Source organism: Prorops nasuta, unplaced genomic scaffold, assembly GCF_024137725.1.
Source record: "Prorops nasuta isolate Cenicafe-Biocafe unplaced genomic scaffold, Cenicafe_Pnas_1.2 PNAS00018, whole genome shotgun sequence".
NCBI classification, from domain to species: domain Eukaryota; kingdom Metazoa; phylum Arthropoda; class Insecta; order Hymenoptera; family Bethylidae; genus Prorops; species Prorops nasuta.
Genome location: NW_027116815.1, coordinates 2,824,134 through 2,845,849, shown reverse-complemented (window position 1 = coordinate 2,845,849; position 21,716 = coordinate 2,824,134). Strand labels below are relative to the sequence as shown.

Genomic DNA, 21,716 nt, shown 5'->3' with positions numbered 1-21,716 from the left:
CTGGGGTGCGTCCTGCGTCGTGCGATACTCACAACGCAACGCAAGTCAAACGCAACATCGCAACAAGTAAGTCAGTAGCACGCTGCACGAGCACGTTTCAGCGTGCTTGGGACAGTTGGGAGTGTTGAAACACGTTTATATCGATTCGTCAGTGTCTTTTCTCAGTTAGAACGACGCGGATGCTCCAGGAAAAAGCTCCGTCAATAACCAACACCTCAGATTGAGGTTATGACACTGCTATCTTTCATTTCAACGACATTTCGCGCCATATGCTCCACCTTGTATGCAAGTTAAACTAACTCCATAAGAAGAAACGTCTTAAAAGCTTTAAAGTATCTTCTATTTGACTGAACGTAAGTGACAGTTTTGAAGGAACGTTAGAAAGGCAAATTCAATGCCTTTTACTGATTTGTGAAGCACAATTTGAAAAAAGGACTTGAAGCAATAACAACAGCACTGAAAACTGTATATATACAGCTTCCTGCATAAAAGTATACATAAAACGGATGACCCACGTTGTATTGACAGCTAAACTCTACTTTAGTATAATATTGAAATATTTAAAGTTAAGTTTAAGAATCGATAAATCGTGATTTGGTATTTCTATTTGTGGTGCAACATCTCCAAGATTTATCTATCAACGATATAAATTTCCTTGAAGTAAGTTTTTCTATTTGATTTTCACTTTTATTGTAGCGCTATCATTTTGCTTTAACTTTGTTTTTGCATTATAATCAGAAAAAACATCTTTATTGCGTTGATATGTGCATACTCATTTATATAGGTGTGGCTTTTAACACGTTATGGAGCTATAAGCTTTGATGACTAAATAAACATTCGAGTTAAAGACAAGCGCAGACATATTAGATTCAGTTGAGGTTATTGTCTTTAATGTATCTTATACGCATTGCATATATATATACTTCTTCTTAAGAAAGTAATGTTATCTGGTTTTTTAGTTCAGATATTGATTAATTGCGACTCATTGTCAGCTCGACACGTGCGCAACATTCTATTCGTAGATTGTTAACGCGAAGTCATTTAGTTAAATTTTATATAAAATGTTTTTCTTTTTATGAACACCGATTAAAGATGAATAAATACTTGTTCCAGGAATAACGTGTTGTATATTGCGCGTTTTCTGGAAAATGAGTCATGATCTAACTACTCTATTTTAAAGTTACTCAATACAGTATTTTTACTCTCTTTTATCCAAATTAAGAAATTAAAAAAAAGTCGCTTTTACCGATTTTGCAATCAGTAATACAACTTCGTATTGCGATTTTAATTTTCGGAAAAGTTTATACTCACTACAACTATGATTTTTATTTTACACAATTAAAAATAGGGGGAAAAAATAATGATATTTTGTGCTGAAATTTCAGTTACAGTACCTTTATCAAACACAATTTTCTGGTTTCTTAGAAATATGGAAGACCTAATTTCTGTGAATGGCGTGACAGATGTGAATGGAGAGGATGCAAGGCTTTACTACGAGTTGGAAGGTGAGGGAGATGCAGATAGTTCAACGACGCCGACTAATAATGCTGCCCTTCGCAACAGTAAGTTACAGATAAATAAATTTGTTTTGATTTTACAATTTATTAAAAAGCCTTTGCTCATCAAAGACCATGGCGATTATAAAAAACTCGCAATAAAATTAACAATTTTCAAACAAAGTGCAATTCAATAATATTGTTGATCAGATAGGACTGATCTTTTATATTTTACTCGATCGTTTTGAGATTACTTCCTACTTACGCTATGAAAGTTAACGTAACCTGCTAAAATATACGCTTTGTTAATTCCTTTGGTTAACAATTTTAGGAATTTTAAAGAAATGTATGTCAAATCATTATATAAAATTAGAGTTAGCTATGAATATTTGATATAACTTTTTAATTTATTCAATATAATTATTTACTTTATAGAAATATATTTGTTTCATTTTATATTCCAGCTAACAAATTATATCGGATTAACTTAGTGTATAATTTCATTGCGGGAGGCTTATTTTTAAATCTAGATTGATTTGCCTGTCATAAATCATTTATAAAATTTGTCAGTACATAATACTGCAGTTTCTCGTTTTCGTTTCAAAAGACAAGCCTGAGCATCTCAGCATGCGAAGAAAACAAGCTGCCAGATCGTTCGTTTTCATGTCACTAGTCAGTCCCGCACAGACCATCAGGTACGCGAATAGAAATAAGAAAAGTGGTCCATTTTCATTTCGCTGCTCAGTTCTGTGATTCGGTTCAACGTGTTCAGCACACGTTTACGAGTTCATCTCTTTTTAATGTTAATAATTTACACAATTTTCCAAGAAATCTGCTAAAAGTGTTGCAATCTCAGTTTCACTGCTCTTATTTACTTTAAAATAATTCACAAAAAACGATATTTCAAAATTGATGAGACCATTGTGCCTTTAGTTATTCTCGACGTAAAAGTCATCTACATTTTCCATTTCTTTGCAGTAAGACAACTTGAATATTCAAATAAGTTTTTCTTTAAAAAATACTTTGAAGCTTAAAATTCATTGTTATTATTTTAGAGTGCTTTCTTGATTTGTATTCGCTTCTAAGGAAGACAAAATATATTTTTTAATAATTATCGTCTTAATATTGATGTTTCGGGGTTGGCAATTGGCACAGGATTAACAAAATGAGTCACATATATATCACGTTCGCCAAAGTATAACGCGAAGTAATACCAACTATAATGCCAGTGTTCGAAGCGCTGTTTAACTATCGTGTTCCATCTTGTCAAACGCTCTTGAATAATTCAAGAGTGCGAACACTTAAGAATTGCGTAATTTGGAACATTCGATCTATCGAATTTTCGGTAATTGAACAATCATTGAATAAGCGTCAAAAAAGCTTATGCAAAGTTGGCAAATAGCGCAGGCTTTTATTTTGCGTAAAAATTAATCTTTTGGAGTTATTAACGATTATAAATTAGTAGTTGAACGTTATTCACCTCAGTATATTTAACTGTATATAACCACGGGTGACTATTGGTTCAAAGTGGACAATTAATTGTCGTGTTATTTGTTAAAGAGGTTTAGCTTGGTTACTTGGAAAAGAAATTGCAAAATGTCGAGTAGAGGCGTGACTCCTATTGCGGAATCCGATACGTTTCTTGGTCTTCGAATTCCTATAAACTTTTTCATCGACCCAGACGACGAAGGTAATTGTTGTAACAAAATTGTTCATTTAACATATTCACACTGTCTATACAAACGAACGATTTGCGTCAACAAAACTAACCTAAATAGATGAACTGAATAGGCCTAGTTGGAATAAACACGTTTAGAGAGCTCGCCCGCGACGGCTGTAGCACATTTGTTATCACAATTGTTAGCACGCTGTCTAATCAGGTGTACTCAGTAATTCCTAATTATATTGGATGCGAGCCAGATTCGCTAAACAAAATCTTCATCTTGGTAAATATAGCTGGGTAAAGTCTAATGCAATGTTTAAGATTAACGAATTTCCGGAATTCCTACGCTACGAACGTGTCACAAGGTTATTTATCAGCACGTGGTCGTAATTTTAGTCTGGAGCTCGTTAGCATTTAATGAAAACGTCATTGAACGTTATTCCGCGTCACAAATGGATAACAAATGGTTCGATATGCATGCTCTTTGAAAATATTGCATAAATATCTCTAAACGAAAAGCTTTATTGTCTTCTTCTATTATAAATACAATTTCAGTGTCAAGAGGTTTATTTTTTGTCAACATGTTGTGGATTTTCAATGTTAAAAAACTTTGTAAAAAAATACTAACATATAGCCATTGTGTTTATGCACTTGGAGAATTTTCTTAAAAATGCTACCCTCGCTGCGCAAGAAAACAAATATACTCGCATAAATAGATGCTAATTATAGGTTTGTGTCAAAAGTAAATAGTCTGATGCGCGCAAGAGAATGTCTTGTATGATGTAGAAGATGATTCTCAATGAAGATATTGCGCTTATTGACATCCGCTAAGGGGAAACAAATGTCGCTGCACTCGTGAAAAAACAATTTATTGAAAACATTTAATAAATTAAAGCATAGAATATGGTTAAAAATACGTTTATTCGTAATATAAATTTTATTAGTACGAATGACGCGAGAAGAGCGACTATTTACGAATAGTGTGATTGACGATGGAAGCGCCATCTGTGTATATTTAGTTCCAGCTCCACGTCCACGCTACAGACAATTTGTTTGGCAGCTGCGGCCAGTCGAAATGGTCAGTGCCCCTAGAGTGTTTGCGCTAGCTTTGTCTTTTTAAATTTCTTCACAGGTGCATTCCACTATCGACCTTGTCTCTTGAAACAGTGGAAAAGTTTTCTTATCTATAAAGGTTGAAAATCAACACAGCTATATAAACGCTCGAGCTTTGTAAATTGTGTTTCACTCCTGAATTTCTATATTCGTGCATCGTATTAATACATTATACCGTTGATATTTAAATTAGAGTTAATACTACAGTGTCATTCTATTTTTCTTTATATTTCTGTACGATTGAAGCATTATTTCTTATTCAATCACCCATGTGCAAATTTTCAGTGATAATTTTAAGGGGCACCGATGCTTTACTCGTAGTATTAATTTTAATAGTTTAGTACCATGTGTTTTAGCCGTTTATCAAACTTATCTATGTTTCGCGTAAATCGGCTAAACCTGAACGAATGGATGAATATTTAATTTGAGTCAGTCTGATTACGAAAAAGCACACCTTAAGCTTTCTTGTTCTTGCAAGATGCTATTATATCTTCGTTTCTAAACGATAATATTATGCATATTGCGGTCAACAGGTGCAGTTTTCTTGGAAATATATAATGCAAACGTTCATATGGAGAATATCGTATTCGAGCTGTTTTCAAGTGTGATCGTGATCGAGCTTTCGCAATAGCTTTTTTATGTTTCCAACTCTTATCACTGTTCGGTTTTATCAAAATATGTTTGAGAAAAGATAGGTTTTAGAAGTAGATTATTTTCCATATACGAGATTGATAATGTAATTGAGCTGGTGGATGAAAAATCGAATGGCATTATTGTATTATGATGAGTGAAATAAAAAAATCAATGTAAATAATCTCCGAATATGCCTTTATGGTCCTGCGCCATTGCTTTCAGTTCAATCTATTAATAGTCTCGGCAGCTTCGCAAATCTGCGACGAGCGGTCGAGGGTCGAACTGCGTTCTCACGCTCAATAGAATTCCCGAGATGTATTAAGATACAGCTTTTTCAAATGAATCATTCATTTACCTGAAAATTTATTCTTGGAATCACACTCGACCCAGGTCCAATCTCGAATTTGATATTGCTATTGCTGCACGCGTGTTTGTCTCCTCTTTCTTCGCGTCGAAGAGTTTGTTTATCTTCTGACTCGCGTTTTTGAATGATTCATTCGTTCGCTTATTGTCAGAAGTCTTTCATACCCGTTTTGAAAAGAGAAGGTCAATTTTGCACCACAGTGTTGTCCATAACACAGAGTGCGTTCAATATATTTCCAGGCGTATGCAATTTTTGTAAACAATATGGTCTTGGGCAAGGAAAACGAATTCTTAAGCGAATTCAAGCGTGACTCCGTTACAGAGTGGCTGCACAACACTGGCCAGGCAAAAGAAAGCGGTAAATTTGACAAAAAACTAAATCCTGCTGGCATCTGTTCACGCGAGTGGTTGCGACGAGTCGATCATGAGTGTTGATCGAGCTGGAAGAATCGAAACGTAAAAATCAAAGAAAATTCGGGCTGTTCTTTTTCTTGCAGGGAGCGAAAGCCCAGTGTTCGGTTTGGAGGCTGGTGGCGCTGGCACGAATACTTCCGGTTCTTTGAGACCCCAGGAGCTACCGAATGAGATTTCCGCACCCTACGAAGTACCGCAGTTCCCGATCGAGCAAATCGAGAAGAAATTGCTCATTCAAAGGCAGCTCACGGTAAAGTAAGTAATCGTCTACAATTTAATATGCTAATTAGCTTTAAAATTGGCGCCAAATTAAATCTTATTTTAAGTCAAATCTACGCTAAACACGAGACTTCCCTCGTGAGTGTAACGAATTATGTTCTTGGAAAAATCCTTTCATTAGAAGCGAGCGATAATCAATTCCGAAGTTGTTTGCTCAGCAATATAAAATCAGTAATTGCTCGTAGAATCTTTTACGTTTATCCGGAACTAAAATGTTAATCACCGATTATTTCTGCAGAATTTACTATTCGCTCGTTGAATTGTCAAGAGTTTTTACAAAATAATTATGATTCGACCCAGCACGAGGTTGAAATTGAAGCGTTTACTTAATTCGCGTTTCACGGTTATTAGGGTGTATCGTTTATCAAGAAAAATCAATTGGTCGTCATCGTCGTGCATTTTTCAGTGGTTCTTGGAAAGGTGGTAGTTTGCAAGAGTATATAAGGAGGTGATGTCGATCGAGGGTTTCGACTGGTAAGGCTGATATTTCGGGTGCAGGGTGGGGGGTTTATCGCGTCAGCTAGACGCGCGGAACGTCCAGTGTATGTACGTACATACGAGGCCTCTGAGTAGTGTTGATGAAACCGATCGTGGAGGTGTCGGGGGGTGGCGTTACGTCACAACGGAGTGCGGGGATGTGCGCGAACTGTACCATGAAAAATGGCGCGGCTTTCCGCGAGAAATGCGCCAGTGTTGCTGCAAACAGCGCCGCGTTAGGGTTCGTTTTCTATTCCTCCGTTACTTCCGGTACCAAGTGGAACACGCGTTTCACATTGCACTACCAAACGTCTCAATTACTCGATCGCCTCTTGCTGTCTTTTTTTTTTTAACCTTCACCCCCCTCTCTTTCTCCGTGGAGCCTTTGTTTGCAAAAATCAATTCCTTGCTATTCTTTGTTTCTAGATTCTTCAAATTACCGAGAAAAAATAATGATGATTTTGTGACCGTTGATAAAAAAGTTAAATGGTTCTTTTCAATCAGTATCGAAATCTTTGCGTCACAGTAACGCTCGAGATTTTTAAGCGATAATTTAACGAGTCCTAGGATATTTTTATACCACATTTTTATACAAATTTCGAGGATAAGAAAGTTGAAGTGAACAAAGTGAATTTATGACGGTTTGATATCGCGTAGCCGTTGAATCTCTTATTCAAAACATTTACAGCGTGAAGAATCGCTCGAATCGAAGGTTTCTACTTGACCTTTCAGGATTCTTTTTTCATGTTTTAATTATTATTTATTATCTTTGGTCGGTATTGAGTTACTGCTGATCAATCAACATTATATAGGCTTTGGATTTTTAAAGTTAGAATTGTTGCTACTCGAAGAACCGCTCGGATCAAAGATTTCTGCTTGAATTTTCGATATTCGTTGTTCATAAAGCAATTATTATTTCTTATTTTTTATTAACATTCCATTTTTACCGGTCAATTGCAATTTTTCTTTAGTTTCTTAGAGTCAAGTTTTTCTAACCTGAAGAACCAAAGATTTCTACTTGGCTTTACAGAATTCTTCCTTGATCAATTAATTCTTATACTTATTATTATTGTTTAATATTGCAATACTAGCGATCAATATAATTATTTCTGATTTCTCAAAATCAAAACTTGCAACTAGAAGAATCGCTCGAATCGAAGGTTTTCACTCGACTTTTCAGGTTTCTTCTTCGATATAAATGAAAAATTATTTATTACTTTTAGTCTGCATCGAATTTCTATGGAACACTGCTCGAGTTTCTGTTCTCTATTGGCGTAATACGTAACGAAAAGTTATCGTTGCAGCAACGATCGATCGTGGGATAGAAAAGATAAATCGTCCACGATTATAGGGAAAATCGCGCAGAGTCACTAGGAAAAATTTAAATCTCCCTTTGGATTATGCAACGCGATGAATTTTCCAGCTCTATTTCTAAACAATCGAAGCCAGACAGTTTTCCTATTACGAGAAAGTTTAATCAGGTTAAAACGCCCCGTGAGTTAAGGTCCTATTCTCACTCGTGCACGATCCCTTTTGTATTTTCCAATAATTGCACCTGTTACTCCTAATCACTGATGAATTTTTCTTTCGCGAAATACTCTTTCTTGTCGTAAGAAAAAAAAAAAAAATATAACGAAGCTGCTGGATTTTTCAATTTTTCTCCGTGAATCGATTTTAATGTTTATCTTTATCTATTTTACTTTTTGTAGCCTTTTACCCCAACCTCATTCTTTTACGTTGAGTCGAGGTAAACGCGTGACTTTTTCTCTGGACTTTTCACACAGCTGCAGATAATTATTTGTAATACGAAAGCTTCTGGTTCGTACTGTTGCATATATTGCGTGTATATATTATATATGTCTGGAAAGTATCGGCTTATCAATACTGCGTCTTGCTAGAAAGCAAGTTTGTTTCCTGAAGGATCTTATCGGATATTTCAGCCAACTATAATCGGGAGAATCGTGGAAACTTCCGTTGCTGTACAAAAAATATATACAAATGCTCGAAAATTGATGGTCGGACGCGTTGAATAATTGATAGGTTTGTCGTCTGTCTCACGGCAATAATATTTATTATTCCTCGGAATTTGTAAAACTTGAGAAAACCGGAAACTCGTTTTATCATTCATGAAGGCGCGGGCTTGGCAGTTTCGAAATTGGCGTGGAACGATAAATAAATAGAGAAATATTATCGAGATAAGAAAAACACTATCCAAGAGTTTACCGATAAACAAAAGTGTGAAAAAATTTGTCGACACTCCAGAGACTTTGCACGCCACGTAAGAGGTTCTTGATTGGAGCCAGCATCATAAAATTTATAAATAAGGACGAGTTTTCTGCAAAGCCAAAGTTTTGTTTTTTTGTTCAAACTAAAAATTTTCACGGGCGGAGAAATCTTCGTATTTTTATACATAATACGATTTTGTACTAAAACTAGTAGAAAGAAATTGTCTCGAATTAGCAGTATCAATTCGAAATTGTTTATGTCAAATTAAGAATTATAATTGAAAGTGCTGAAAGTTTTTTAAAGGGGAAAAATGAAGGAATAAATGTAGCTAAAAATTGATGCCCAAAAACTTAATTAGTGGTTAATAGCAGCGTAAAATTAACATGTTCGCTGGTGCGAACGATTCGAAACGTTGGCTGAGGGATAATACAATTCTGTTGAGGTAAATTCCGAGAGAATTATCATTTCTCATGAGATTTTCGACGACTCCATCAAATAATGCTAAGAAATTCATGAAATTTCATTGCCTGTGCGATGTAAGCCTAAGGATCGACTCATGATAATTTATGGAAGTAAAGGATGATAAAAGTAATGTTTAATTTCAATTTTCTAGAGCTGCTAAGGATTTGGAAGAGCGTCGCAGTCATTACGAGCCATCTTTGGGACCAGGGGCTGCTGATGACCCAGATCACTTCCGGCTTGAGGAAAATGATTTCGTGCCACATTTCCAAAGAGTCTCCATCTCAGGGGAAGATACTTCTGGTGTAAGTTGGAGTAGCTCCAATTAATTCTTGAAAAAATCATCATCGAGTGGCTGACATTGGATAATTTCCTGTATTTATTACACCGGGGAACGTAACCATGTGGATATCTCTTTAAGCAGACCTGATCAATTTTGTTGTACCAAGCTGTAGGTGCTAGGCGTTATGTATATATAACAGCGTGTCTCTTTGGAGATTTCACACGATAAGAAACCCTTCTCGTGCGGCCTTAAACAAGAAACCCTTTTGAGCTCCGCTTTTCACCCACCTTCGATTATCTCATCTCCTGAGGAAAAAAGAAACGTCCTTGGACTTTGATAAAGTATTTAAAGCGTGCTCTCTTATATCCGAGTAACCTTGAAACAATTTAATGCTGGAGAGAGGCCTGGTGACCTTGAAAAAAATCACCAAGTAAGCACCAGATGCATAAACAAAATCATAATAAATGCTGCGAGTAATCATATGTAGGCGATAGTTTTAACTGAGCTCTGTTGTCCGGAACAGTAGCTTTAATGACGACAAATACCTCAGTGACCTTGAAATTCTTCAAATAGCTTTATCTCTTTTGGTGCACAACGAGCAAGCCTGATACTCATCTTTTGGTGATCTTGAAATAACTGAGATGGCTTTAATGATTGTTCCAATGACCTTGAAATTATTTAGATGATGAGCTTGGTATATAGTTTGTGCGATGAGTCGATATGACCTTGGAATACTTGAAATTGTTGTGGAAGTCCTGAATGAATGACCTTGATGCTATTGTTGTTTAATAATTCGCAGGTACCATTGGAGGATCTTCAGCGAGCCTCGCAGATGCTGGTACAGGCCTTGGCAATTCGCGAGAAGTACATGAATAATTCCAGGCAGAGCTTCCCCTCTATTACCTCCAGATTTTTGCGCAGCATTGACAAAAGACCACTCAACAGTGATGATGAGGTTCAGCACGATGACCGTAAGCCTATTGAAGGTGAGGGACGAGAGTACCAAGATTAATCTTCAAACTATTCCTGAAAACATAAAAATTCGAGACAATAATGAATCTCGTTGATTTCCCTTACCAAGATGATGATATGTGCGAAGATATCCTACCTTCGTACGTACGGTCCGATGCTGACATTGATGCACTCATCAAAGAAATCACATGGACAGGTCCTACATCCCTATCCTTTTCACAATTTTTAACCTTGGATAAATTACTAATGTAATTACAATATTATTGGCCTATTACAAAGAGCTTATTATAATTTTAGATCATCCGGTCCATGCACCAGCTTCTCGAGGAGATCCCTGGGAATGCGAGTTTCCAGAAAGTAAAAATTATAAAATTTCACCAGTTCAAGGAGTTTTTAATGTTTTCACTTCGCAAGAAGATCTTGAGACAGGCAAGCCAGTTCCTTACGCCTATCCGGACTTGGCCACTTTCGTCAGAGACATGAATCTTTTGTGTACAATGATCGCCGATGGTCCGCTGAAATCTTTCTGCTATCGACGTTTGAGTTACCTGTCCTCGAAATATCAGCTGCACGTACTTTTGAATGAGCTGAGAGAATTAGCCAGCCAAAAAGCTGTGCCGCATAGGGATTTCTACAACATTAGAAAAGTGGACACTCACATCCACGCTGCTTCATGCATGAACCAAAAACACTTACTTCGATTTATCAAGAAGACCCTGAAGAATCACGCAGACGAAATTGTAACTTGCTCGAAAAACGGGGAGACTATGACACTTCGAGAAGTATTTCAGTCTATGAATCTTACCACTTATGATTTAAGCGTCGATATGCTAGACGTGCATGCCGATAGGAATACGTTTCATAGGTTTGACAAGTTCAATGCCAAATATAATCCTATTGGAGAAAGTCGTTTGAGAGAGGTATTTCTCAAAACTGATAATTATCTCAATGGGAAGTTTTTTGCGAGGATAATCAATGAGGTATCCAGCGACCTCGAAGAGTCCAAGTATCAGAATACTGAGCTACGGCTTTCAATTTATGGAAAGGGCCCCGAAGAGTGGGATAAGCTTGCCAAGTGGGCAATTGATGGCAACGTTTATTCGGATAACGTTCGTTGGCTGATTCAGATTCCTAGGCTCTACGATATTTTCAAATTAAACAAGCTAATGTCCAATTTCCAAGAGATTTTGAATAATATTTTCCTTCCACTTTTTGAAGTTACCAATGATCCTAAATCTCACCCTGAACTACACAAGTTCCTTCAGTACGTGATAGGATTTGATTCTGTGGACGACGAGAGCAAACCTGAGAATCCATTATTTGATAAGGATGTCTGCCCACCTGCCGATTGGGATGATGTGGAAAATCCTCCTTATGGATATTATCAGTACTATACCTATGCAAATATGACTGTGTTGAATCATTTCAGAATGTGAGTTCTATTTCTCAAACTGTTTCAAAAGCATATTTTGACGGTACACAGTTTATATTCTGTTTATAATATATTATTTTTAGAGATCAAGGTCTAAATACTTTCGTACTGAGGCCACATTGCGGAGAAGCTGGACCAATTCAACATCTGGTATGCGGTTATATGATGGCAGAAAACATTTCTCACGGTCTTTTGCTTAGAAAAGTACCTGTATTACAATACCTTTATTATCTGGCCCAAATTGGTATAGCCATGTCTCCTCTTAGTAACAACTCTCTTTTCTTAAACTATCACCGAAATCCTTTGCCTGAATATTTAGCAAGAGGATTATGTATTAGTTTATCCACTGATGATCCTCTACAATTTCACTTTACTAAGGTATTTTTCCTACAATTAATATTATTCTATGTTGTTTCTATAAATAATCTATATTATTTGAATTTTTATTCTTTCAGGAACCCTTAATGGAAGAATATAGTATTGCAGCTCAAGTTTGGAAATTAAGCTCATGCGATATGTGTGAGCTTGCTAGAAATTCGGTTCTTATGAGTGGTTTTCCACACAAGGTAATTTCATTTATACATTATTTTTATATTTTGGCATTAATGATTCTATATAACTTAACACAGAGTAAGCAATACTGGCTGGGTCCTAATTACACTAAGGAAGGAGTAGCTGGAAATGACATAACACGAACTAATGTGCCGGACATCAGAGTAGCCTATAGATACGAAACATTAGTCGATGAGTTATCCAATATTTTCAAGGTTGTTGAAAAGCCTGAACATGCATTTTAACTATTTCTTAACCGCACGAAGACCTTTAATCTCGAGTTCTGAAATTAAAAAGGCTTCGTGTCTGTATTTGATTCGCAGATAAATATCATTTATTAAAACGAAGTTAAAACTATTGATGAAATTTTGTTCAATTTAGCGCAAATGTTATTCTCTCGCTTTTAGAAAACAAAAAAAATGATTTAACTTGCGGAATTTGATCATAGACTTTAATGTAAAAGGGAATGCTTTATTAAAAGTTACATATCCTTTTACCAAAGCCTTAGATATAATGTTCGACCAATTTAAACTGGCAGGAAACATAATTAGTTCTGATGATTTGGATCTAATTACGTACAATCGCCTTAAAATTTTGTGTTTAATCACGATGCCATACTAGGAAGTATGTTTAAGAGTTAGTGCTACTCAATAAATTTTATACGATTTAGCGTGAATTATAATTGATAGAATAATTGTTTGGAAAATAGTTTTTTTGACAACTGTAGGTATAATAAATGTTTTAAACAAGATTTTTTCTTAATAATTTAGCTATAATTTTAATACTAAAGAATTATAGTTTATTAATTTTAGTGCTATTTTCTTACATTTTTGTACGTTTATACCGCGATTGAGTGCAATATTTGATTAAATTTAAGGAATATCGGCTTAAAATAGTATAGACTCATTTCGTAAAACTGCTGAAACTTGTGATAGAAAGTAATTAAAGTCAACACAATAATTCAAGTTATTTAATTTCTGAAGTATATTTTTAATTATAAGGCAATACTGGTTGAAAAACCATAAATATTTAGTCTAATGTTATACCTAAATGAAATTGTTGCTAGATAGAGAAAAAATGTATTTATTGTACAAATATATATAAAGAAATACACGTATACTTGCATCCTGAAAATTTATTGATTCTTATTTAAGCGATAAATTTCTTTAGAAAATAAAGTTGACAAGCGAAAATTTTATCAACAGAAATTTTATTTTTAAATAAAGTTAGCATTAGATCATATAACATACAGAGATTCAATATCGTAAAAATATATATTACACAATCATTTACAATAAAAGTTTCTAATATCACTAGAACTTTAGTATTTTTAAATAAATATAAAAATATATGCTGCCTTAAAAATCTGTTCTGCATCTAAAAAGCTTTATTTTATTGAATTTTCTTTTCAATTTTTCTAGGTTTCAAATTCTGTAGAATCTTTGGCAAAAGTTCTGTGAAAATAATTGTTCCTAAAAAGACTAGAATTGTACCTATCCAGTGATGTAATGTAAATGGGTTTTTAAAGTAAACAATTGAAAAGATTAAAGAGAAAAATTTACGTAACGTTATTACCAAAGTAACTGCTAATGATGAGCATTCTGTGGTTAAAACAAATACAGAACTAATACAGACATATCTGAGACGAATGGTTAAGGATAGAATTTCTATTAATGTTGTTCTGAATATTAACTTAATAAAAGCCTGATGAATATTAGTAAAAGGATACTGTGTTAGCACATTGCCAAGTAAGTAGGCAATTAATTTTGGTATAGATATTCCAATAACAGGCACAGTTAATGGCTCTGAAGCAAGAGCTATTGTCAAATGGCTCCAAATATTCTTTGTCAATGTAAAGAAAAATGGTAGTGGTAATAAATGCTAAAATAATTAAATCATAAGTTACAGAGGTGTTAATTTCAAAATATGTTTAAACAAAACTTTTACTTACTGTATAATACAGTGCTTCTCTTGCATTTTTTCCATATCTTGAGTGTAAAGTCTCTTGATAAATACCCATTCTAGCAGAAACAAATAAAGCTATTGTGAGTAGTGCAATACCTAATATCCACCAAAACAAATCTTCCATTGGTGTAGTAGGAATTGCCTCCACATTTTTTGGTTGTAATGATTTAATCTCTTGACTACTAACAAATGTGCAGACCAAAATACCAAATGTTATCATTATAACAGACAAATATTTGTCAAATGTATATTTTTTCTTTAAAATAATAATACCCATAATCATATTAGCGATCAGAGAACCCTGAAATATGAGTTCAATTATGTCTGATCAGCTATCATTAAATAATAATTAAATATTTATAAAATGGAATTAACTTACTGCTCTGAAAATCATGTGTAAAGGCATTGGTATGTTGAAATCAAAAGCATAATTATTGCACACGTTAGTCAAAAAAAACATTGAAACCAAAATAAAATAGTCCTTTATACCAATATTTGGTTTAACTGTGCCACATTTTGACGTGAAAAGAAATCCTTCAACAGCAATAAATAAAAACTGTGAAAATGTTATGAGGTTTCCACTTCCAGGATCCTCCCTAAGAAAAAATAGAAAGTACATCAATTAAATATTTTAACAGTAATATATAAATAATAGTTCTCTTATTGGCTTATTGCTAGCTAAAAACGGTTTATTCATATGATTGTCTTTTAAAATATTAAGAGTAAACTTACTTGACAAGTAGCTCCAAAAAAACGACATTACTGCAGCAGCCAAGAAATACACAAATTATAGCGATTGTCGCCCGCATCTCTTAAATAAAATGTCAAATACAATAAATTTCTAACTTAACCTAAAACTCGTGTTAAATATGTACTTTTAGCAAAGGATCATATGTAAAAGTTTCTGAATTTAGAAATGGACTTCTAAGTCTATTTAACATTGAGCAGCATTGAGTAATATCACAAAATTACGATTCATGGTAATTAAATGTATCTTCTTGAGCACCATACTAACACATATGTAAATAGAGATATGATCAATTGTGAGCTTGTGTGAGTGAGTGCGTAAAAACTGTTTCCAATGCGCACATAATAATGAATGATGGTTTTGTATATTCAAAGTTTAGAATCACGGTTAGAATTTTTTAATAGGTTACTTAAGATTAGATAAATTTATTTTTTTAGTATTTACTCCATTTATAAGGGCCATGGTTGATTCATTTTAATCTGCCGGACATTGCCGGCTCTGCTCGTAATGTATATAATGAGCTTTAATTTTCACTAATTTTTCTGATTTTACCTTTTCAAAAATATTTTCTGGAAAGTGAAAAAATGTTAAAAATCTTAAAGAATAACAGAGATTTAATTTCTTTCATATAATTAAAATAGCTTGAACTCACTTCTAAATAGTAAATTTTGTAGAAATATATATAAATTGAATTATACCAAAAAAGTAAAATTAATGTACAGTAAAAAAATTATATATATTGAAGATCTTATTTATATATAATTCCTTTAAATAAACCTTTTATTTTTCTAATACGATTTATGTTTCCTCCAAAAATGTTCACGGATATTATATATATATGTATACAGGGGTCCGTCATTTTTAAAATAACGTTTCAGAGCAAACTGTTAAAAGGCGTGCATCTCTGTAATTATAAGAGATATTCAAATTTTGTATGAGACTTAGAAATATTTTACTATTTGCATTCAAAAAGTCCTAGTGCAATATTTTAATAAATATAACAATTACGAAGATACACGACTACTTGCATATGCTCTGGAGCGTTTTAAGAGGTGGGCTTCGCATAGTATGTACAATGTATAGAGATAAATGAAATAAGTAAGGACTAAAACATCTTCAGACTAGTTCAGACCCACATAATTCTTTATTCCATTTAAGATAAAAAAGCAACAAATCAAGTTTTAGGGATCTTTGGCTTTTGGCATTAGATGTAATCTACATTGGCTGGTGCTGCAGTTCATTTAAATTATACTTATGACAATAATAATAAATATAGATTATGAAAAATTTTGATTATAAAATAATATACACAGTTCGAATATAATTATAATACATATTATATACAGAGTGTACCAATTTAAATGACCAAGACTATAGACATAACATTCTGCTTATTATAGTAATTGTAAGAGATGTTAATTTTTCAGGGTATAATAAGACCTTTTTGAGTACAAATCCAAAGACGCTTTAAAAGGGTCTTATACGAAAAATGAATGTCTGATAGTTGCAAAGATTGACAAAATTTACGTTTATAATCTGGATAATTTTAAGTGGTACACATTAGACGGTATCAATAAACTAAAGTAAGATAGAATTTTAGCTTAGCAAATATTTAAGGTAAAGACTGAGCTGAGCATTTTATTGAAGGTTGAAGTGAGACAATTGATCTTAACCAAAATTGTACTAAGCTTAAAGTCTGTTTATTGATACTACCCACTGTATACCAATTGCATAAGTTTCAGCTTTCAATTAATTTTGTATATACGGAATTCTTAGTATTATACCAACAATATCTTAAAATATTAGCATTATTGATACTTATTAAACATCTACTCGTGCGTGGTTTAAGATTTCGATGAATTTCGTTGAATGTAGGTATGGTTATTATACAATGTGCTTTTGCATAATTGACAATTTCTCATTTAGGATGAAAGATCAGTTAATTAATGAAAGGTTAGTGATTATCACGATCGTTAAAGTCTACATAATATCTTATTTAGAGAAAGTTAATTTACTATTTCCTATTGTCATATTTACAACTGCAGGAAGTAACATGCACGTACGAATGTGTAAACATCTTTGATAAATTGTAATAAACATATTGCGCAATACTAATTTCTTTATATATAATGATATATGCAATACATGCATGTGTATTATAATAACACTTAAATTTTTCTCCAATCCAGCTGAAACTAATCCGTGACGATTCTGCTATTTACATATATGCTGTTTTAGACTAAAGATATGCAAATTTCAGTTCTTTTATAGGTTCAGTAGAGCCCAGTACTCATCAGTTAAAACGACCCACAACATAAATGCAGTAAAATTCGTATCTCCATAACTATAAAAGATGGTACAATTTTGCGTAGTACCCTTTCAAAACATCTTACTATGTACATTTAGAAAGTTCTTATGCAAAATTTGGTAACTATATACTAGTTGTAGAAATACGCGTCTAACTGTATCTATGCTTTGGAGTATTTTAAACTAGAAGACCCTGCATAAAAACTATACAATAGTTTAGTCTTGTAAAAAGTCAACAAAAGCACAAATTTCTACACAAAAGTTCTAATAAAATGTTAAATATAAATTTTTGTTTACGATTTTTAATTAACATTAATAAATTGATATTCTGTTAAAAATGTTAGAACATGATTTAAATGAACAATTGCTTGGTAATTTTCAAATTTTTACAAAAACAAGTTAACCCAGGAAATCAAACAATATTATTGCTAGCAAAGCACTTATACATAGGTAAACTTTTGAAAGTCTTTTGATAATAAAAGTATTGTATCGAATCTTGGATAATCGCAAACACACAAAGCTTATCTAGTACACGTAGCAGTATCGAAGCAAACAACTCAATCGTCATGCATCCATTTTCTTGATTGCAAATTGTAGTTAGCAGAGCGTGTAGCGATTGAACGACATATATATTCATATATATATATTTAAATATACTATAACATAACATTACAAAACAACAAGCGCCTTGGCAGCAGTAGTCATTATTGACTCGAATTTCTCGCTTATCTTATAACAATCTATATATTTAACATAAGTTAACGTCATCATATAAATATACCTACTAACGATTATCTTACATCGCTTTATGCTCTTCTCTTTTTTTCGTGAGTATGGTTATAAAATTGGCTAGCTTGATTGATACGTATTTACTACTATTCATTGTATATGGTCTAAGGATTGATTCTCTTGTGTGTCTTCATTTTCGGCCGGCGCTAAATGAGGTAGTTCCGCTTTTGTAGCCAATTGCAGAGCGTGCATCCACCTATCAAGTGAATATGAATAAAGTAATATCTTTAATTATTTAAGTTAATTATAATTTGACTTTTTAAATGAAAAATTCACATTGGACGTAACGTACTTTTCTGTTTCTTTTTGTGTTGAGGCTTGAAAGTAATAGCTTTTTCTAGAGTGATGCATTTTAAAGGCTCTAATTCGATCTTTTGTGTTCAAAGGATCCTCATCAGGCAATTTTGTGCCTTCAGTAATCATAAAACCAGGCATGGGAGTCGCCGTCATAGCCATTTTTTCCGTTTCAGATTTGAAGGAATATAAAACGAAATCTCCGTGCAGAGCAAACCACCGCCTGATCCATGGCTTGCTCGCTTGAGTTTTCAGCAAAAGATATCCCGACAAGACGGAGGTTGCGTTTGTGGATACCTGTAGCAAGCTTGGGACCGGACATGATGGCGACGTTGGGGATTTATTCAGTGGTTGAGTTAAAGCTGCGTGACAAAGTCTGCATACTCTCATATTTTTATTGTCCTCAAAAAGTAATTTTTGATTTGAGCATTTACTGCAGACAACCTGTCAAATAATTCATGAGCCTGTGAAATGATTTGAGGAAAGATCAAATGTATCGTTTAAATCTACTTACAATTCCACATGCGCGACAATTATGCTTTCTTTTCATCACAGAGAAAATGACTTCGCAAACCATACACCTATTAACATCATCAGCTTTCACTAAGGATGTCTTTTGATTGCCTGTCTTTAGACTAGCCTTTCTTCTCATTATTTCCTGCATTGTCTGGAACAGAGCGTCCAACCAAGTTGCTTTTTCAGCAGCTGCGTGCGTATACAATTCGACGCTTTTATTTTCATCTTTAATATAAAACGTGTTTGCTGTTTCTAAATTATCGCCTTCCACTACTTGCAAATTTTCTACCAAAAATTTGGCCCTTAGCCGGTATAAAGGGCCTGGTATCAGTCTTATCGAACAAAGTAGCAACAGGTCACTGAACTGAAAAAAGAAATATCATATGTTAATTAGATTAATACAATTAATGTTTATCATTGAATTAATTTTATTTTTGTATAACTTGTTCAATTTCAATAACCTACCAGAAACATATGTCTCTCCTGATGATCACCACTTCTCGCAGATATTTTAACTATACGCCCTTCCCTAATTAGTTCTCGCGTTGGACTGACTAGATCCGTCGAATCGTAGATGCTTTCTTGAATTTCTAATAATTTTTTAAATTTATCTATTTTCTTCATGGCTTCATTTGTATGATCTGCAGCAGTGGATACCAACTCCAAAGCCTCTATAATTAGAAAGAAAACAATGTAGAAAATTAATCAAAAATAAAAATTGTAAATTTGTCTTACTTTTTGTATCCTCATAATCCATATTTTCTTCAGATAAATTTCTCAAATAATCTTTCAATAACAACTCATATCTTGGTAACCTCTGAATAGGACTTAACATATGATGAGGAAGAGATAATTTAGCACATTCCTCAAGTTTTTGAATTTCATTAATTATCGCAGAGAATTTAGGAACTTTGTTCTGTAGAGTATTAATTAAATTCATAGCATAGTCAAAATTCTTGACATATTCTGTATACATTTTAAGAAATGGTGCAAAATTTTTCATTATGTCTCCAATTCGAGAATTGGATTCCCAGCACAACATTCTTTCTTCTAGCTGCGGCAGAAGGAAATCATTATGAAACTTGTATATGGATTTTATATTTGAAAACATGTGCTGCACGGTTTCTGGTGGAAACATGGGATGAGCTCTGTTTTCTTGATCCACTCTGAATTGAAAAACTTGATCTATAAGATGAAGAACATTTACATATTTTTTCTCAGTGGCTAGAAGCTCCTCTGCTACCTGACGAGCCTTTTTTTTTCTACAATCAAGACTATCTTTTTTAATATATGGTTTGGTTTCTATAATAGCTTCATCAATATGATCTGCAACAATAGCTGAGTCTGTTTCAGAAGACCTTGTTTCTTCAGATTCTTCTTCACTTTCAGATTCACTAACTGCATATTCATCCACAGTTGTGAATTGTTGGGTATTTCTCTCTGTGGCTACATATCTGTGACATTTTTAGAGTAAACAAAATGAAAATGACATTTTAATGATAAAATTTCATAAAACAAATTAAAAATATACCTGCTACTTCTGTATTCCAATACACTATGAGATACTTTTACATATGTTTCTGTTGTTTCTTCGTGTGTACTGACTTTTAAGCATTCTGCTGGAGTGGATGCTGACATAACAAAAGGCTGAAATCTAGGAAATCCACCAAAACTTGCAATCCTATGAAAGGAATGCCTATGGTATTGTTGTTCTTCTTGCACTGTTGTTGAATCTGAATCCTGTGAATTTCCATCTTCACTGGTAACGCTCTGTTGCTCTAATATATTAGAATCCGTGGAATGCTGACTGTTATGAAACTCTTGTAAAATACTTTTATTTGTGCTGGTTATGTCTAGGTCTGTATAGAATGTACTGGTAGGCGAACTGGTTTTTGAACTGAACATTTTAAATGCTTCCATGACTTTATTTTCTTCTCCAGACTCTGGGAAAAAGCGGGACATCCAGGATGACACGTCCCTCAGCTGACCCCGTTGCATCCTATCAGTAAGTCGTTAATTGGCTTTAATTATCGCTTATCATAAATAAACCAGTTATAGGTTAATGAATTGAAAAAATAGTAACCATGGACATAAACTTTTCTAGTCAATATATGTACGATTGAAAGCTTTTAAACAATTTGATAAAATTGTTCTACGAATTAACCAATTTCAATTGTACGTTTTACTTAACACTGAATGTATTCATCATAGTTATTTCGCAGTATATTTAAAACTATTCTCCGTATGTGTACGCTTATTCTATTAACCAGAAAAACAGTTTTATTCAATTAAACGTTAATTATTATTTTCATGAAATACGTACGCCCTTGTGGATCAATTGTTGAAATGTAAAAAATTAACAACGGTTAAAAAATAAACAATGGTTTTACCTTTTTTTTCAATAGCGTCGTCGTGATAATGGGATATCAACAGTGTAAGAATTATCACTGGCATGATTAAGTTAGTCGAACGGAGTAGCAGGTGCACGTACTACTTATAGCCCATTATTTTAAAGCAAACTTTAAAGAGAATAACGCACCCATTGCAAACCACTAGTATGAAAAAATTAAAAGAGTCTGCTCTCGTCTTGTCGAGAGTGAAATCTTCCACCCATTACAAGGCGCGCGCGCGCGAGCGTGAGAAGTGAAGGGGGGAGGGGGGGGGGGGTCGGTGTTCATGGAGTAAATGGCTTATGGCAGTGAAGCATATGTATATATTTATTATATATATGTATA

At 33.7% G+C, this 21,716-nt stretch overlaps 3 protein-coding genes across 7 annotated transcripts; 1 reads left to right on the top strand and 2 right to left on the bottom strand.

The window, feature by feature from the left end:
- The first annotated feature begins 149 nt into the window (after positions 1 to 149).
- On the top strand, positions 150 to 13,221 carry AMPdeam (AMP deaminase). Of its 5 annotated transcripts, none has more exons than XM_066738161.1 (9): positions 150 to 660; positions 1,426 to 1,562; positions 5,766 to 5,937; positions 9,278 to 9,428; positions 10,206 to 10,392; positions 10,676 to 11,810; positions 11,894 to 12,188; positions 12,266 to 12,376; positions 12,440 to 13,221. In XM_066738161.1, the coding sequence occupies exons 2-9, from the start codon at positions 1,430 to 1,432 to the stop codon at positions 12,605 to 12,607; spliced, it is 2,352 nt and encodes a 783-aa protein (XP_066594258.1). In that variant the 5' UTR covers positions 150 to 660; positions 1,426 to 1,429; the 3' UTR covers positions 12,608 to 13,221. The 5 variants fall into 5 exon arrangements, with proteins under 5 accessions (XP_066594258.1, XP_066594257.1, XP_066594259.1 ...); XM_066738160.1 differs by lacking the exons at positions 150 to 660; positions 1,426 to 1,562 and adding exons at positions 2,704 to 2,841; positions 3,057 to 3,186; XM_066738162.1 differs by lacking the exons at positions 150 to 660; positions 1,426 to 1,562 and adding an exon at positions 4,213 to 5,626.
- Positions 13,222 to 13,555: 334 nt separating this feature from the next.
- Positions 13,556 to 15,413, bottom strand: LOC136779934 (UDP-xylose and UDP-N-acetylglucosamine transporter-like). The gene is made up of 6 exons (XM_066737892.1): positions 15,203 to 15,413; positions 15,060 to 15,138; positions 14,707 to 14,923; positions 14,314 to 14,628; positions 14,092 to 14,243; positions 13,556 to 14,001 (listed from the first exon to the last, which is right to left on the bottom strand). The coding sequence occupies exons 2-6, from the start codon at positions 15,134 to 15,136 to the stop codon at positions 13,755 to 13,757; spliced, it is 1,008 nt and encodes a 335-aa protein (XP_066593989.1). The 5' UTR covers positions 15,137 to 15,138; positions 15,203 to 15,413; the 3' UTR covers positions 13,556 to 13,754.
- Positions 15,414 to 16,197: 784 nt separating this feature from the next.
- On the bottom strand, positions 16,198 to 21,606 carry LOC136779898 (FYVE, RhoGEF and PH domain-containing protein 2-like). Its single transcript, XM_066737822.1, has 7 exons — positions 21,372 to 21,606; positions 20,513 to 20,980; positions 19,717 to 20,435; positions 19,447 to 19,652; positions 18,980 to 19,345; positions 18,464 to 18,909; positions 16,198 to 18,367 (listed from the first exon to the last, which is right to left on the bottom strand). Exons 2-7 carry the CDS (start codon positions 20,977 to 20,979, stop codon positions 18,262 to 18,264), a joined length of 2,310 nt encoding a protein of 769 aa, XP_066593919.1. The 5' UTR covers position 20,980; positions 21,372 to 21,606; the 3' UTR covers positions 16,198 to 18,261.
- Between the last annotated feature and the right edge of the window lie 110 nt (positions 21,607 to 21,716).

What these genes read in the sequence shown, in the direction of transcription:
- AMPdeam (XM_066738160.1), top strand. Translation starts at nt 2,719, where the DNA reads ATGCCAGTGTTCGAAGCGCTGTTTAACTATCGTGTTCCATCTTGTCAA. An exon ending in TTCGATCTATCGAATTTTCG is followed by an intron (nt 2,842 to 3,056) that starts GTAATTGAACAA and finishes TATTTGTTAAAG; the next exon opens with AGGTTTAGCTTGGTTACTTG. An exon ending in CATCGACCCAGACGACGAAG is followed by an intron (nt 3,187 to 5,765) that starts GTAATTGTTGTA and finishes TTTTTCTTGCAG; the next exon opens with GGAGCGAAAGCCCAGTGTTC.
- LOC136779934 (XM_066737892.1), bottom strand. Translation starts at nt 15,136, where the DNA reads ATGCGGGCGACAATCGCTATAATTTGTGTATTTCTTGGCTGCTGCAGT. An exon ending in GAGAAGCACTGTATTATACA is followed by an intron (nt 14,244 to 14,313) that starts GTAAGTAAAAGT and finishes TAATTATTTTAG; the next exon opens with CATTTATTACCACTACCATT. An exon ending in CTTGGCAATGTGCTAACACA is followed by an intron (nt 14,002 to 14,091) that starts GTATCCTTTTAC and finishes CATTCGTCTCAG; the next exon opens with ATATGTCTGTATTAGTTCTG.
- LOC136779898 (XM_066737822.1), bottom strand. Translation starts at nt 20,979, where the DNA reads ATGCAACGGGGTCAGCTGAGGGACGTGTCATCCTGGATGTCCCGCTTT. An exon ending in TTGGAATACAGAAGTAGCAG is followed by an intron (nt 20,436 to 20,512) that starts GTATATTTTTAA and finishes AAAATGTCACAG; the next exon opens with ATATGTAGCCACAGAGAGAA. An exon ending in ACACAAAAAGAAACAGAAAA is followed by an intron (nt 18,368 to 18,463) that starts GTACGTTACGTC and finishes TTCACTTGATAG; the next exon opens with GTGGATGCACGCTCTGCAAT.